Raw genomic sequence first — 17,478 nt, 5'->3', positions numbered from 1 at the left:
TGTGAAATTGTCATATATTGGAGTTGTTTCATGTTTGCGAGAGGATGACGGTCCGTTGGAATTGACATAGACGCCGAAGGTTAAATTAGTGACATTATGTAGGCGACTTAACCCAACGTCGGTGAGTCGTTGGAAACCGTTAAAGCGTGTGAAGGAACGGAGATTGAGAGCTAGTTTGATAGGGAATTAAACAGGAGCTATGGGAGAAAGAGAAAAAAATATTATATTAAAATAAAAGTAAATATTAAATAAAATTGTAAAAAAAAATAACGGAGTTAAACGTGTTAATATGAAGTGTTAAATATAGCAAAATATTATAACAATAATTCTTTAAATAACAAAAAAATTAGGAGAGTCTTAAATTTGATAAATCTCTTCAACAAGAGTATTAAATTTATCATTTATCTCATATATTTACTATACCATGTTCTCAAATTTCCTAACTCAAAAACAGAAAATATAAACGAGAATAAAAACAGTTTTAAAATATTAAATCAAGTTTCCGAACATGGCCGTGTTCGGGACTAATTGGTCTCTAATATGACCATGTTCTAGACTAATTGGTCCCTAATCGACCATGTTTTGGACCAATTATTAGTTTTGTCTAATAAACTAATAACTCAAATTTCCTAACTCGGATATAGAAACCAGAAACACAATTAAATACAGTTTTAAATATTAAATCAAGTTCTAGAACATAGACATGTTCAGAAAAACCCTAACTATAACTAAAAGAAACTTACCTAGTGTTGGACTTGGATGTAGTTGAATGAATCTGATTCTCCTGAAAAGTAAAAGTAAAATGATTTTAGGGTTATAGTTGTTCGCTAACATTGTTGTTCGAAATTGATTTTATGACTTACCATTTTCGAAGCTCAAAGGGAATAAGAAATCGCCGAAGTCGAAAATTACAGAAGATGGAAGAAAAAATTGCCGAAGTCCGAAGTCACGAAAAAGGGAAGAAAAAATCGCCCAAGTTTCAAGTCGAAGAAGAATGAATGATTCAAAAATGGAGAAGAAATCGTCGAAGTCGAGGAGGGGAAGAAAGAAGACGACGGTTCAAAAATGGAGAGTTTTTTCTCTCTCAACCATCCACCGTTACTTTTTTTTTTTCTATCGGTGGCAGCCAGGTGTGGCATTGCTGGAATCATTCTATATGCGGAAACTTATACTAAAAATCATATATGAGATTATTCTATTTGGGCGGAGAAATTGAAGAATAAAACAAATAATAAAGAGATTACAAAATAAGAAGTGGTTTTTAATTTTATTCATCAAGTTAGGAAATTAATGAGACTAAGTTATATATATATATATATATATATAATCTAGAAAATAAAATATAATCTCGAAAATATATAATTTTTGTTCCCTAATTAAAATAAAAGGTAATCAAACTTTAATTATCTTTAATAATTAAATTAAACTTGTTTTTGACACTATAAAATAATTAATTGATTGTTAGTATAAATAAAATATTTAATTAAAAATATAAATACTAATCTCAATAATATATAATTTATTTAGAACTTATATTTGTTATTAATAATTTAATTTATTTATTTTTCAAAACAAAGTTAAGTATAATTTGGGAATGAAAATTGTGTCACTACATTATTAGTTGAAAAGGGGATAAAGAGTGAGAAGCGAGAAAATTTATTATTTTATCAACGAATTAGATTGCGCCACGTAATTCTTTCTCAAATTTCCCCACTCAAATTCTCTCCCCAATTATTTCTCAATTTATTATTTGACAATAATTTTATACAAAAGAACAAAATCGATGGAACCTTCTTTTTTTGTCTAACCATTTGAGATTTTTTTTCATCGATTTCAGTGGTTTGATTGAACATTTCGGTGTACAAATTTATCAAACCCATATATTACAACCTTAATTTTGCTTTAATATTTAAGAGTATTTTCAATTGAGTTATCCAATAAATAATGGTTAGTTATAATGGTTTTTATACACACTGAAACAAGTTAAATAAAATAATATTTTAAAATATTACTTAATTACATATACACAAATTTATTACGACATTCTTAAATTTTGAGTTCTTAACAAAAATTTGAGAATGAGAATAGTGTTTGAGCGTGAGACCATCTCCAATGATACTAAATCCATTTCTTCTCCTCCAATAGAACATTAAACTTAAACCTAAAATGGGATTATACCATCTTGTCTCTTCAAACAAAAATGGCATATTATTCATAAACGCATATATTTGAATGAAAATTCAAAATAAATCCATGAAGTTTAATAATTGTTTGATTTGGATATTTAATTTTTTCATATTACTTATTTTGAACATTTAATTTGGTCCTTTAATTTTTATATTTAGTTTTGTATATAATTTGTTTATATGATTAATTTTTTGTTTTATTTTTTATATTTATATTAATATTTTTTTATATATCATAAATTTATAATAATAAATAATATTGATAAAAAACTAAAAAAAATAAAATAAAATAATTATATTTCTTAAAAATACATACACGTAAAAATTACATTTTTTACTATAAATAAAAATACATCTCTTATAATAACTTTCTTCGTGTGATATAATTTACGTTTATTTAATAATATTTAATTTGTTTTTTTATGTGTATAAATTATTAATTTTATCATAATTTCTTTAATGATTGTGGGTTTGAGAAGGTATTAAGGTTTAATTTGTAAAATTGATAAATATATAAGTAGTTATTAAAAAAAAGTTAAAAAGTTAGTATAAAATATAATATTTTAAAATATTCTTTTTAAGTTAAAAAATTAAAAAATATTGAAAATAGATTCTTATTTGGCGTGACATTTATTTCATTTTGAGTTTGAAAATAAATATATGAATTAAAGATGGTGTCAAAAAATTATTATTTTTCTTTTGTTGTCATAACTGTTTATGACCTTCTTTAATGTTTTTTGTGTTCAAATTAGACTATTTATGACAAATAATATTATAACTTATACTAAACTATTTTATATATACATTCAAATGAATTAATGTTCTCAAATCTGGATTAAAAATGTATTTCTAAAATAGAAAACATATCTTAAGCTAATGGAATTTTCAGATCAAAAATAGAAAGTATTTACATTTTCAATACATTCTTAACTAAAGATGAATCAACAATAACAAAATGATGCAACGCTAAGAAAGATTTCATGCTTATAAACAAGCACAACAAAATTTCCAAAGAAATGGTGCAAAACTTTAGTAAAAATTACTAAAATAATACAGCTGATAAAACTTTACAATTACATCATCAACATAATAATATCTTTCACAATAGTGCAACAACTTACTAATACAAAACCTCTTCATCATCATCAAAGTTAGCAATGATCTTCCGATTGAGACTCGTAAAACTCAGTCGGGCAAGGCGACATAACCTCCTCTTCGAGAAACTGCACCACTTGTAGCATCGTCGGCCTCCCCTCAGGATTCCCATCAGTGCACCTAACCGCAATCTCAACCATTGCTTCAACCGTTTCCTCATCAACATCCAAACAATTCTTGTCCACCACATCATCCATTCTATTCTCTCGAATCATTGTGTTCATCTGAAAATTCGACAATCACATTATATTATACATAGCTACACTAAAAAAAGGAAGAAAAGTCCATTTAGCACCTACCCATCCAACAACATTGAGTCCTCGTTTGACAAACATTTGATCTGTGGGACGCTTTCCTGTCACAAGCTCCAACAACAAAACTCCAAAACTATACACATCTGTTTTTTCAGTCGCTCTTCCACTTTGTAAATATTCAGGTGCCAAATAACCGAAAGTTCCTGCAACAACAGTCGTGACATGGGCATCCTCATCAACCAAAAGCTTGGCCAACCCGAAATCAGAAACTCTAGGCTCCATATTCTCATCGAGTAATATATTGCTGGACTTCACATCTCTATGTATTATCCTCGGAGAACAATCATGATGTAAATAAGCCAACCCTCGGGCTGACCCAACAGCTATCTTTAATCGAGCATTCCAATCCAACAACTGGTCTCCTTGTCCTAAACAAAGCCAATGACAAAAAATTAAAAGGATATTCAATAAAAGACTATTCTTTTTGCATGAAACTTACCATGTAATAAATCATCCAAGCTGCCCAACACATAATAATCGTAGATTAGCAGCTTCGAAGTAGGATTTCGACAATACCCTCTCATATTCACGAGATTTATGTGTTTGATGCTTCCCAATATCTCAACTTCCCTCTCGAAAACTTGATCAGAACCTTCACGACCACGATCAATCCTTTTGACCGCAAATGTGCCACAATCATTCATGACCATCCTGTAAACTGTGCCGAACCCTCCAGACCCGACAATGTCTTCTTCACCAAGACAGTCGAGCTTTTCTATGATTTCAGACGATTCATATGGAAGGTCACCATGAAATGTAATGAGTTTGGTGCCTGTCAATCAAAACAATTCATTCAAAACACTAAAACATACATGATGTAAAGTGCATAAATTAAAAAAACATGAATCATTATCTTCTTTTTTACTTTTATCTTGATGAACTTGTTTTTTAACTTCTGTGTATTTCTTGACTGCCCTTTCTTTCTTTGACATAAACCAGAACCAAAGGAATATGATCACAACTACAAGTAAGACCGCCACTATCGATAGAACAGCAATGAATGCTCCTTTGATGAAATGTGATGGCCGCTTCGAAGACACTGTAAAATAACACAATTTTGTCAGGTTTCACAAAGATTCATATTTTTTCCAAATAGGACAATTATTTATTTAGTATACAAGATATGAAAAAGGAAAGAAAACTTTTAAGAACCTGAAGGTTCGACAGTTTCATGAGGAAGAACAGCAGGGAAACCTAACGATGTTCGACATTGTTTGAGAACTTGTCGACCGCATAGATCCACATTACCGATAAACCTAAAGCATTTGCCAAACAACATAGACAATCTTTGTAAAAAACCTTCAAACCAAAGCTAAATTATGATTGAATCGAATGGAACTTACGAATTGTCCCCAAATGTACTCAAAGCTCCTATATCAGGAACTTCACCAGAAAATGAGTTTGAAGATAAGTTCCTGAATCAAGTACTCCGACATCAATTTTAATCCTTAAACTACACAAAATCATCAATGAAAAGGAGAAAAATGAGTAATTACAGATAGCGGAGCTTTGTAAGACGCCCAAGAGACGAAGGTATTGCTCCCCTCAATGAATTGCTTGACAAGTCTCTACATAACCAAATAAGATCATGTTACAATTGTGTAATGTGAAAGATGGGAAAAATCAAAATCTTACAGAATGGTAAGTAAAGAAAGATTCCCAATAGTTGATGGTATTCCTCCTTGAAGAAAATTAGCTCTCAAATACCTACAAATTTTACAAGATCATTTCAGATAATCACCAACAAAGAGGAAGTTTAACAAGATCATTCATACTTACAGGGCTCTCAGCTCTGTACAATTAGAAATTTCATTAGGGATCACACCATGCAAGCCGTTCTGATGAAATGCCCTGTTTTTTATAACCCAAAAAGATTCAAGAACAATTGATTAAATCTAATAATGTAATGGGGAGGAGGGTTTGTGTTGTCTCTTCTTACAATCTCTGTAATCCATTCAACTTCCCAATGCTAGGAGATATAATCCCTCCAAGCTGCATGTAAGGCAAATTTCTGTACATCCACGATTCATCAATTACAAGATCTAAGTTAAGATCCAAAATCGAGTATTGAGAGAAAGAGAGAAAGAAAGAAAGAACATACATTGAGTTAACCCTTTGGCTATCAGGGTAACAAGTAATACCAGTCCACTTACAAGGAGATTCATCGGAATCTCTCCAATCACTAAGAAGATTATTGCTATCATTCAAAGAACTCTTAATTTCCAACAAGGAAATTCCTGAAAAAGGGAAATTTCAGCTAAAACACATACGCATTGTCGAAATCAAACGAGGGAAAACAGAGAAATTTACCATCTTGAGTAAGTGCGAAAGATCTGCTTAGGGATAAAACCAGAATGGGTAAGAAAATCCAACCCAATGACTCCATTTTCTTCACGAAGCTCGATCTGGCAACAGGGTTTTGCTAAAATAGAAGTGTAAATGAGAAGTTTACTTATTTTCTGGTCAGCATTTTGGAAAAAGGTGAATGAATGGAGTTTGAGTGGAACCCTGATGATGATGATGATGATTATGGAAGTAAAGAAAGATTGTAAAAATGATGCCCCAGAAGAACAGTGCATCTTCCCGCCTGGATTTAGGGCAAAATTTGAATTTTTTTATATGGAAAGTTGTGCAGGACATAGCCGTTTACAGAGAAATAATCAGACATAATGTACTGTCTAATCATTTATGGCGATTGTGAAACACTTGCTCAATTTAGAGACAGGGAGGAAAGATTTAGGCCAATGAGGAGTCGAGTATGGAGTTGTTTTGTACTCGAGGGAGAGTGTGGGAGGATTGGGGAAAACGACGAATAGGGGACACTGCCCTAGCATCTGGCTTTTTATTAGAGATCTGTTTGTTTGTTTGTTTTGTAGCTAAATACAGAACAATTTTGTTGGGTTTTTTATGGAAGAATGAACTTTTATGATGTGGGTTTTTCTTTTAATAAGAAATTATTGGGTTTTTAAGAGTATGAGTTATTGAAATTCATTTTGAAAATAAATGGAAGAGGAACTTGTTCATAAACATAATATGTTTATTAAATCTCATAAGAAAGAGTGATGGGAAATAAAAGGTAAAATGTCAATATGTTGTGAAGATTGCAATACCATGAAAAACACTAATTTTGTTTTGTTACAGGATAGAAAAATAGGAATTTGAAAATTAAAAGCAAATCAAAATGACTAGTTACTTTGAATCATGTGAAGAGTGAGACATTGTGAAAATACTAAAGTTTTGATATAAAATGGCCATGACTTGCTTAAAATGGCCAAGACAAAAGACAAACAAAAATTAATCATTAAAAAAATATATAAAATGGCTTATCCAAGCCAAGATGACTGGAACTTTCGTAATAGCTAAGTCTAGCTTTTTTCTTTTTATTTTCTCTTATCAAATTCAATCATAACTAAATATTATTTTATTAAATATATTATCAATTAATCACACAATTAATTTATTTTTTTGAAAATGATCTATATATATTTAAAATGATAAAAAAATGTTTAATCATGCGATCACAAAGCATGACATAAAAAAATTAATACTCAATAAGTTATTGAACTCGTAAGTTATCGAAAATAACGATTAACTCTCTAACTGAATCTACTGGTTTTCCAGAACGAATCTCAAAACATTATAATAATAATATTATGAATGATATGTATCGAACGACTACGATCATTGAAAATTCGACAATTTCTCTCAAACTAGATAATCCACAAAAAATAATTTGGATGATAACACAAATATGTAGGTCTATCGTATCAAGCACATCAATTCACACTTCCAAACAACTACCAATGAATGCGGGCATCACTCAATTAATCTCAGTAATACTCTATAAAAGACGTTAGATGTTAGGATTTGTATCTTCCAAATTCGACCTGTTTGAAACAATCTGTAAAAAACGTAAGGACGAAGAACACAAGAAGATATAGATTTATAGTGGTTCACTCAAATTGAGTTACGTCCACTTCAGCAGCCACCGGATTTCACTATGAAGAAGAAAAAAGAATACATGGTTTTTGCCTCACACTTTTTCTCTCTAGAATTCTGTTTTATTTTTGTAAACTCTTAATTATCACATATTTATAAGATAAACATTCAGATAATAAACCTAAATAACTCTTGGTCAGGCCCAAGCCTAAAACCAAATACAAATTCAATAAACTCTAATTAACAATGTAGAGTTTATTATAAGTATATGTTACATAACTCAACATTAGATACTAGTCACGCCTCGACAATACAATAGTAATTGAGTTGTTGATTCAACCTCTCGTGACACATACGACTAACCATAATTCAACATTTTTTCATACACATATTAAAAAGAAAGCATAATAATAGTTTCCCTACAACGAAAATGAAGAAAATACATCCTGATAAAAATTAAGAAAACATTATAATGAATATGAAGAGTTCTAAAAATGTTACTTTAAGTCTAAATCTACAAAACTATTAAAAATATGGTGAGTTTATCTTTGTCAGTTATTATGATCGTTTTGAAGTATTTGGCATATTTCTTCGAAGTTGTTGCCACGTATGAAGAGCTAAGAGCCGACGAAAGTTTTTTAATCCTCTTAGGATGTGTTCTGATTGGGGCTTCTTTTCCTACTACTAATACTTCGAGTGGTGTTTCAACTTAAACCTCGCGGGTTGAGGTTTTATGGAAACCACCACCACCTTGGGTGGCGTTTTAACTCGAACCTCTACAGGTTAAGGTTCTACGGCAACTGCCACCATCACTTCGGGTGGTGTTTCTACTCAAACTTCTACGGGTCGAGGATCTATGCCAACCACAACTTTGGGTGGTGTTTCAACTCAAAACATTGGAAGTTTTTTTATTCTTCCTCTTATGATGTTGTAATCCCCGAGAAATCCCTTCTATAGTTTAACACGTGTTTGGAGGACACATGGCAATACGGGAGAACCCAAAGTGGCTCGAGGTTCGATGGTTTAAACATTGGTTTGCATGACAGACATCTTCTTAAAATAAAACATATTATATTGAAAAGATTTTGATAGTATTTGGCAGTTTTTAAAATTAATTATGTAAAAATAATTAATTTTTATTCAAATTTTAATAATATGAGAATTTGTTATAATCAAGTGACGCTTTAATTTGAAATCCGATTTAAATTAATTTAATAAAAGTTATTTATTTGAATACAGATTCGTTAATTGATTTTTAAAAAATCAATAAAATATGTATGTGTACAAACGTATTTTACACTAGAGTTTCGTTTTTGGTTCGAAGATTGGTGATACTAAAAAAGGACTTCCGCGCTTCATCATCCATACACATATGAAGACGATATCTACTTATAAAGTTGACTTTTAAAAATCTGTTATATCACATTTTAGTTTTAACCAATTATTCTTTCGGGCCTAGTCATGTTTCTAAGTTAAGCGTTATTTAAAGTATTGAAATATCAATATTTAAATGATGGTACCTGTTGCGGATGACAACTAGGGTGGAAATACCTAAAGATATTTAAACACCAAATAAACCCTTGTTGAAATGTTTTTGTGGAAATATTCTAAAAATATTTAAAATATATTTTCGAATTTTTCGAATTTTTCGAATTTTTAGAAAATGATTTGGAGTCTCAAAATTACAAAAATAATTTTGGGTTTTAAAAAGTGGAACCAAACAGGCCTTAGGATCGAAGTCATAAGGCTTGGTTCAATTTTTATCGATCGGGTTCGGAGACCCTCGATCTAGGTTTAGAAACTCCCGGTCGAGGTGTTAAGGACTCTCAGTCCTTAGCTAATCTTACCGGTCTAGGTGTAAAAAACATACCGGTCTTGGACTAGCCTAGTGCTAGGTTTCTTGGTCCTAGACTTGTGAGCTCTTGGTCCTATGTTTGACCTCTTGGTCCTAGGTCCAAATTTTATCGGTCCTAGGTTAATTTTCTTGGTCCTTGGTCGATTTTCTTGGTCCTTGGTCTCGGTCCTCAAGAACACAAGAGTTCATTTTTTTAAATTAGTTTTTTTAGCTTTGATTTTTTTTATCCAAAAGCTTGGGTAACTTCACCAAGTTCCCAAAAACATGGTGATCGTCATCTCAAGGTATGGATCGACCTGGATAATGATCAATTTGTTCAAAACAGTTTTTGATCAAAAATCGGAATTTTAATTTTAAGGTTGTTTTGAAGTGAAAGGAGCAATCCAATATCTTTCTTATAACACATATACTTGATTGGTACAAAAAACAAGAACACTGGCGGTTTGTTTTGACCAATTTAAGAAATCAAAATTTTCATATTATTTTGAATGTTTTGATTTTGATCAAACATGATCCAAATGGTTTCCCAACATCATTACAATCATGTTGAGAAGTTTTCTAGGCTGTGATTTGATCGAATTAACCCAAGAACAACAAACCCGTTTTTCTGATTTTAAAAATTTTAATTTGAGTTTTTGTTTGTTAGACTCATTTATCAATTCTATCCTATTTAGATAGTTTCTAAATGATCCTAGAATCAATATTCAATCATAAAATCACATAAACAATAAGCATACAAGCTTCTGTAATTTTAAATATAACAATTTCAAATACAAACTGTGAATATGAATTCGAGAATGATAGGAACATTACTAAGGATTGGACAACACTCATTGATCCTTATGGAAGTTTTTTAGATACACAGATCCAAGTTTAGAGCCTTAAATAAAAATTTCGAAAAATTCAAAACTTTAAAGCCCCATTTTTACTAGTGTAAGGGTTTATTTAAAATTGATTTTTTTCACTCTTTTTTTTAGTTTTAAATTTGATCTTTTTGAATACACAAAATATTAAAATAAATATGACAAATATTTTACCAATTTTAATTAATTTCTTTTTTATATTTTTAGGTTTTAAATAAATAATTTTCTTGAGATGAAATGGATACAACAATTCATTAAAATTATTTATTTTTGTCTTTAAATTTTTCTAAAATTATTTTGAGACATCATGGGTACAATATTTATCTCAAACAATTTTATTATTTTTATTTTGGACTTAACCCTTAATAAATTTGATTAATTAATACATTAATTAATCATAATTAACTGTTTTAAATAGGTTTTTGGCCATGAGGTTAATTACTTTGATCTTATTTATTAAAAATAATTCAAAATAATTATTTTAATATTATAAATTGGGATATAAATTTTTAGTGCTTACAAAGTGCCTCTCTCGAATAAAATTTGAATACAACAAACTAGTTTTTAAAAACATTAATTCGAGTATGACATCTAACACTAAGTTATCTTGTCTAATTTATAATGAGAAAGTTAGGAAAGATAAAACCTATAACGTATTGTCGTTGGAGTGACCTACTGATGTTGTGTGTAGCAGTTGTCGAGGTACTTCCCTGTTGGGTTTTATCTTCCGGGTAAGTAAATGTGTCAAGGTTTTCTATTATGAAAACATGTTAGGGTTTTCTATTATGAAAATAGGTTAGGGTATAAATATATTTTTGGTATTTTTTTCTTAACATAGTAAGGTTGAGAGAGAGTGACAAATTTAGGGTTTTTCTAGTTCCTTATTTGTTTTTGGCTGATTTAGAGAGAGAGAGATGTTAAGGGAGTTTTTTATTGTGGAGTATTCCAATCATTCCTAGTATAATCACTTATTTCATTTGAGAGCATGGAATTAAGTTTCTATTATTGACATTTCTTTGATTTAGTGAAACTTATCCCTCCCGTTGACGTAGATCGATTTTAAACGAACCACATATATTGTGTTGTTATTGATTTGTGTGCTATTTCATTTCTTAATAAATTTGTTATTCGTCATAGACGATTTGAAAACTGATTTGTTACGAGTTTGATTTCTAAGAAGATCCGTAGTTTTAATGTTGCAAAACCTAACACTCCTAACGTTGTTTTTATGGAAATCATTTCCCTGGTGTCTTAATCCTAACAAGGATGATTTTTATGTAACCTATTTTTACAGTACTTGACAAAGTATCCGTAAAATCCATAGGATAAGGGTAATCATAGGTATTGAAACATCAATTCCTGTCTGGCATGAACATCAACAGATAATTCATGTTTTAGTCATATACAAATGGCTAAAGAGTTAATGTTATGGGATATGCAGGAAACATAAAAGTTTTAGTAACATTTCATATAAGTTACTAACAAATAACTTTTTAGGGTGATCATAAATATATGATCATGGTATCGTTAATGTTTATTGCGGAAGTTAACAAACTTTCTGTGAAGATTACTCATAAGTGAGGTTGAGAATTATCATGTATAAATGATCGTGGTGCTATCAACCGATAGGCTTTCGTATCAGGGATCAGGAACACAACATCAATGAGGTATCTATTGGAAGATAGGATTTTGAACGGAACCGGTAACATAAGAGTATTAGAGAACATTAACTTTATTGGGTACCTATCGTGAGATAGGATTTCGAACGCAACTTTGTGTGATTACCTATCCGAAGATAGGATTTGAACAAGATTATATACAAATAATCGCTGTGCTCAATAAACAAGGCTTAAATACCTATTGAGATATAGGGTTTGGAATACATATTCAGATGATAGGGTTTCTATCTGAGTACCTATCAAGAGATAGGGTTTAATTGAGTGCGCAATTAGGAAATAAGATTTGGTTACCTATCAAGTGATAGGGCTTTGTTCGAGGACCTATGGAGTGATAGAGTATGGACAAATCATATACGAAATAACACATTTTTTTTTAACACATTTTTTTTAAAATCAACACCAATTAACATTTATTTATTTTTTAAATAAATAAAAATGCCAACAACCTAGTTGTTTTATTCATAATTTCTTCAATCAGCCATTATTTTATTTTTCAAATCATCATCTTATATATTATATATATATTCTTTCTTCCTTAGTGCTTCACCTATTTCTCGTCTTCTTATTCCACTAAAATTAAGGCATGTGATCCTTAACAAATTGATTAATTAGATCTCCACAAAAAAAAAAAATTTGAAAAGTGACCTTGAAAATTAACGTAGCCCATCAAATTTTTGGCGTTGGATAATGGAATGCGATTGAGAGATAATGATGGATATTTTTGACAAATCACCAATTTATTTTTGTTAAATATGATCATGATATGTCAAGTCATAAATGTGACCTAATCTAGTTGAATAAATGTGACCCAACATTCGGTTCAAAAGATAAGAATGAAATTAAGGGTATTTTTTTTATAATAAAAATGTTATCATTTTTTCAATACCACTAACAAAAATTAGGAATAGACCCACTAAAAAGGAAATAAAAAAAAAACATTAAAAAATTTCAGAAAAGCAAAAGGACTAAAGACGTGCCTCTACTTTCTCTCCAACGTGCCCAGCCACAAAACTAAAATAAATAAAAAGAAAAGGATGAATCTTTTTTCAAAATAAAATAAAAATAAATGAATTAATTAATTAAAGAAAGCTAATAATATTATTGATACAACATGTAAATAAATAGAAAAGGAATAATACAACAGAATTGGTTCTCATTTGATTGTTAAAACTTGATCCCTAAAATCTCGAGGGCTAGTTTGATTGCTACAGAACTGTCATCGTTCAATCGCAGAAATTGAACAATAAAAGCTAACAAAAAAAACAAAAACATAAACAACAATCAAACACATCCAGCCCAACTACTATGTTGTGGATGTTTTTTGATCATATGTTACAACAAACAGGTTTCCCATGTTCTTGTAACTTGTTCCATAAACACATCATCTGTCTTGGAGATTGATAATGTGCTGTATAATATTCTTCAATACAACCAAATTGACAGAATTTCAAACTGTGTACATATTCAACTGATCTCGTCGAGTTAAACTTCTCGACCCACATTCCCATACTCACATCTTCCATCTTAAACAGCTGCAAACCGTAGTTCATCGTGATCAGTATACTGTAATTGATGTTTATATATGAAAATGGAAAATGGAAACATGTATTACCCTCAATCTATGACTTTCGTATTCGGATATAATGAAGTCTGCGATATCAGATGATACGATGTACCCCGGGCCATTTGCATAAGGAGGGTAATCTGCTTCTGGCCATTCCTAAAATTAATTCCATGTATAAACAAATATGAGTTAGGATTATTTGAAAACACCATGAGCTGGAATTGGATTTGAATGAAAAAATGTTGAAAATTTAATTGAAAACACTTCATTTTCATTGGAATCACAGCAGCCAACTTATAGCATAAATATAACGAAAAAGAAAACAGAGTAAAACTAAAGATCACCTCAAATGTCACGGCCCATTTGCCATATCGAAGAGGCTTATGATAGTAATTTATGTTTCCGACATAAAAGCTTTTTCCTTCACCTACTTTCCTTACTTCCTTAAGAACCGCACCCACTCTAACAAACGTATCATCATCGCACTTCATCACATTCTTTGCAGAGACCGTGTGAACCTGCAATAGTAAAAAATGTTAATCTATTACTCATCTGTTTCAATACCCATTATGTTTTATGATGAACAATTGATTCAACTTACACCATAATCGAAGATGGCGACAGTTTTCAGAACAACAAGGTTGTAATTATCCATGTATGGAACTATAACAACATCACCAAAGAACTCAGCTTCTCTCTTTAACTCCACATTCACTTCTTTTCTAGCATTCTAATGAAAACAAACAAATATGAAATCAGGCTACACTTTTAACTGGAAAATAAACAATCATATTTTTCAAACACTCACCAATGCTACGAAAAACCTAGCCACTACTTTAGAAGACTTAACAAGCTTATGCTGCATCCATGACTTCCTCACAGCCATTCTTTCCGCAAAATGGTTACCTGCTGAGAGTATGCCTATGAAAAGTTCAACTGATCCACGAACAATCGGAGATTGCCATCTACTAGACATTTCAAGAAACCGATGAGGGGCAAAACTTGGATGTGATGATGGTAATGAAGCAGCAAATATTGAATGAATATCTATGTCCCCATTTAATGATAATCCTGTCGCATCCTCTAACGTATAACCCTACAGAAATCAATTCCACTTTAGTTTTCAGTTTATCATTCTCATCATCATTAGTTTTTTCTTTATCAAAACTTACAGTATGATAAGGAAAGGAGGTAACATGTCTCCCATCGACATTAACATGATAACCTTCTAGACCAGCACTAAGTGTTAATACAAAAAGCTTTTCCTCTTCGAATGGAAATGGCCAATCGACAGTCGCCTTCTTCGTCTTGCCAATCAGCCTGTTCAACCACCATGTTGCTTTCTTTTGCTCAGATTGTTCTTCGTTGTCACGAATCCAGTTCTCACACTTAACATGCCCATCAACTGGAAACTTAAAATTGTCAAATCAAAAGAAACATACATACATATATACAAAAGAAGAAGAAACAAAGGTAAAATTTCACTAACCAGTATCATCATCAGCCTTGGATTTCCATCCTTCACATCGAAGAGCTGTTCCCCATTGCATTCTGTAACATGTATTCTGCTCGATTATAGGGGTTCCACTCCAATCACCTTTTAACCTAGGATTGAAGTGTAAAATCCTAGGTGGTTCTTCTCCATCGACAGTTTTCAATCCCTGCAGCTCCATCATGAACTGAGACACCATCAAGTATTGTCCATCTTTTAACAAAGAGATCTTTGGAGAATTCTCAGGATGAGATTTCCTAGGTTTCCCTACAACCGTGATATGCGATCCCAATGTTAATCCACAAGGAAGCATCATAATTCTTCCTCGTTCTGCAAATTCAGCTCCCGGGAGTGTAACCGAATTCGGGCATGATTCTGTTCTATTCTCCATACCCTTCTTACCAATTTGATCAAGGATTTTCCCCGATTTCATCTCAATCCAAACATTCTTCCCCAGTTCAAAAGCTTCCTTAGCCAATTTCTGAAAGCTGGAAAAACCATCTCCAGTATCATTTACAGAGCCCCCAACAAAACTAACCCTTGACAGAATATCCCCCTCTGAGATTCTTCGCCTACCAGGTATAAACGATTCAGACGGCTGATTCGAGGCTTTCAATGGAATTTTCATGGGTCGAATCGGTGCTTCTCTTTCCTCCATTTCATGCTCACTCTGAAGCATATCAGGTCGAGACAACGACTCACTGAAAAACCCATTAAACCCATCTTGTCAGAGCTAAATCCGTTTTTGAACACAAACGGAACTTCCAAAGTGACCATAAATATGTACAGAAACCCTACAAAGATCAAAATCTGAAGCGATCTTTGACGACTTATAGATTCAAACATGTCTAACCTACCTTTCTTCATCTTCAAAATGCTAATCTGCACAAATTGAAGATACCCAGAAGGAGAAAATACTAGATTTTCTTCCCCTAAGCTAGAAAGATCATCAAATATGGTCTGCCTCGAACATGAAAACCCACAAAAACCCACAAAATTCGTTCAACTGGTATGAATGAATGAAGTTAAACAAAGAAGATTGAAAAATACAGAAGCTTGGCTATGAAGAGAGAGAGAGAAAACTGCGGTCGGTCGGTGGCCTCAACATTCCACTTTTCAAAAAACGAATCAAACTTATCATAGTTGCTTCTTCTTCTCCTTTTTTCTTAACGGCAGTTTTGAATTGATAATCCATTTAATTATCTTAGTTACTAAATATTAAATTGTAACCTTATAAAAGGTATTAATATTAAACACCCTTTAAACTTACTTAAAATAATATTAATAAAATAAATAATTTTTTTAATTAAAAATTATTCCTTAAAATAAGTTTACACGATTTCAAAGGTAGTTATAAAAAAAATAGTGGTGTTTAAAATTATTTCATAATTTTATATTTTAATTAAATTGTTTAAGTTAATTAGTGGACTCATTTTATATTTATCAAGATAAGTGACAAAAATTCATAAGTTTAGGATTGAGTGAATTTCTATTTAAGAACATTACAAAGTTAAAGTGGTTATAATAATAGCTTTCTAAATTTAAATAATAATATAATAATTAATGGATTGTTTATATATATATATATATTTAAATATTAATGTCATTCATTTAAAAATAAAAATTATTATGTTTATAAAAATTTGGATTAATCTTAATATTTTTGTTGAAGTTATAATGATAATGACTAACAAAAATTAACTCTCTAAATAATAATAATAAATTAAAAAAATAATTAAATATGATTTTATAATTGAATGGATCGAGATTGTAATAATATACTATTTTATTTTTAACTTTAACTAAATCCATGGAGATTTTGATAATATTTTTTTTATTAATAATGTAATAACTAAATAATTTAATAGGAGAGACTTATAGTTAAGTGGTAGAATGTAAAATTGATATTCTTAAAGTTATAGATTTGAGACTTTAAACAATGTTGACCACAAAATTAAAATATTTATACAAATTAAATATTTAATTATAAAAACTTTTCTAATATATAACAAATATTATAATAAATTTTAAGTTAAAAATATGCAAGAATAACAATAGGGATAGATTAACAGATTATAACTTATAATATATAATTAATTAATTAGATAATTAAAAAAATATTATATATTCAATTTTGGGTCCGGGTGGAGTTGAGTCGGGTCAGACTTTACACTCGGACTATTTATTTACGAAAATGAATTAGTAAAATTGGAATTAATTAAATTGAAAATAATTGACTTTTAAATTTTATTTATTTTTATTAAAATTTTCATTTATAAATTTTATTAATGCATGTATTGCTAAAACCATTATTTAATAATTGTTATTACAAAAATGGTGATGCATTCGAAGGCTAAAAAAACAGGAACCGAAAGACAGATGGCACACTTGGTTGAATTCATTGAATGTTCCTTATTGGCTGTCTTGTTTG

The 17,478-nt window shown here is 30.5% G+C and overlaps 2 protein-coding genes across 2 annotated transcripts; both read right to left on the bottom strand.

Moving 5' to 3' along the window:
- Positions 1–3,052: 3,052 nt before the first annotated feature.
- Positions 3,053–6,192, bottom strand: LOC124920359 (LRR receptor-like serine/threonine-protein kinase FEI 1). Its single transcript, XM_047460834.1, has 12 exons — positions 5,966–6,192; positions 5,757–5,892; positions 5,595–5,666; positions 5,435–5,506; positions 5,291–5,362; positions 5,152–5,223; positions 4,999–5,070; positions 4,808–4,911; positions 4,521–4,694; positions 4,095–4,427; positions 3,641–4,023; positions 3,053–3,565 (listed from the first exon to the last, which is right to left on the bottom strand). Exons 1-12 carry the CDS (start codon positions 6,039–6,041, stop codon positions 3,338–3,340), a joined length of 1,794 nt encoding a protein of 597 aa, XP_047316790.1. The 5' UTR covers positions 6,042–6,192; the 3' UTR covers positions 3,053–3,337.
- Positions 6,193–13,055: 6,863 nt separating this feature from the next.
- LOC124920358 (hydroxyproline O-galactosyltransferase GALT6) lies at positions 13,056–16,159 on the bottom strand. The gene is given in 8 exon segments (XM_047460833.1): positions 13,056–13,523; positions 13,604–13,711; positions 13,900–14,073; positions 14,157–14,285; positions 14,364–14,651; positions 14,728–14,960; positions 15,045–15,774; positions 15,777–16,159. Coding segments are annotated over 8 exon segments (2,007 nt in total). The 5' UTR covers positions 15,915–16,159; the 3' UTR covers positions 13,056–13,316.
- Between the last annotated feature and the right edge of the window lie 1,319 nt (positions 16,160–17,478).

Source organism: Impatiens glandulifera, chromosome 1, assembly GCF_907164915.1.
Source record: "Impatiens glandulifera chromosome 1, dImpGla2.1, whole genome shotgun sequence".
Classification (NCBI taxonomy): Eukaryota; Viridiplantae; Streptophyta; class Magnoliopsida; order Ericales; family Balsaminaceae; genus Impatiens; species Impatiens glandulifera.
The sequence above is the reverse complement of the archived record's forward strand: the minus strand, read 5'-3'. Positions and strand labels throughout refer to the sequence as shown.

What these genes read in the sequence shown, in the direction of transcription:
- LOC124920359 (XM_047460834.1), bottom strand. Translation starts at nt 6,041, where the DNA reads ATGGAGTCATTGGGTTGGATTTTCTTACCCATTCTGGTTTTATCCCTA. An exon ending in CTTACAAAGCTCCGCTATCT is followed by an intron (nt 5,071 to 5,151) that starts GTAATTACTCAT and finishes TACTTGATTCAG; the next exon opens with GAACTTATCTTCAAACTCAT. An exon ending in CTTGGATGATTTATTACATG is followed by an intron (nt 4,024 to 4,094) that starts GTAAGTTTCATG and finishes GGCTTTGTTTAG; the next exon opens with GACAAGGAGACCAGTTGTTG.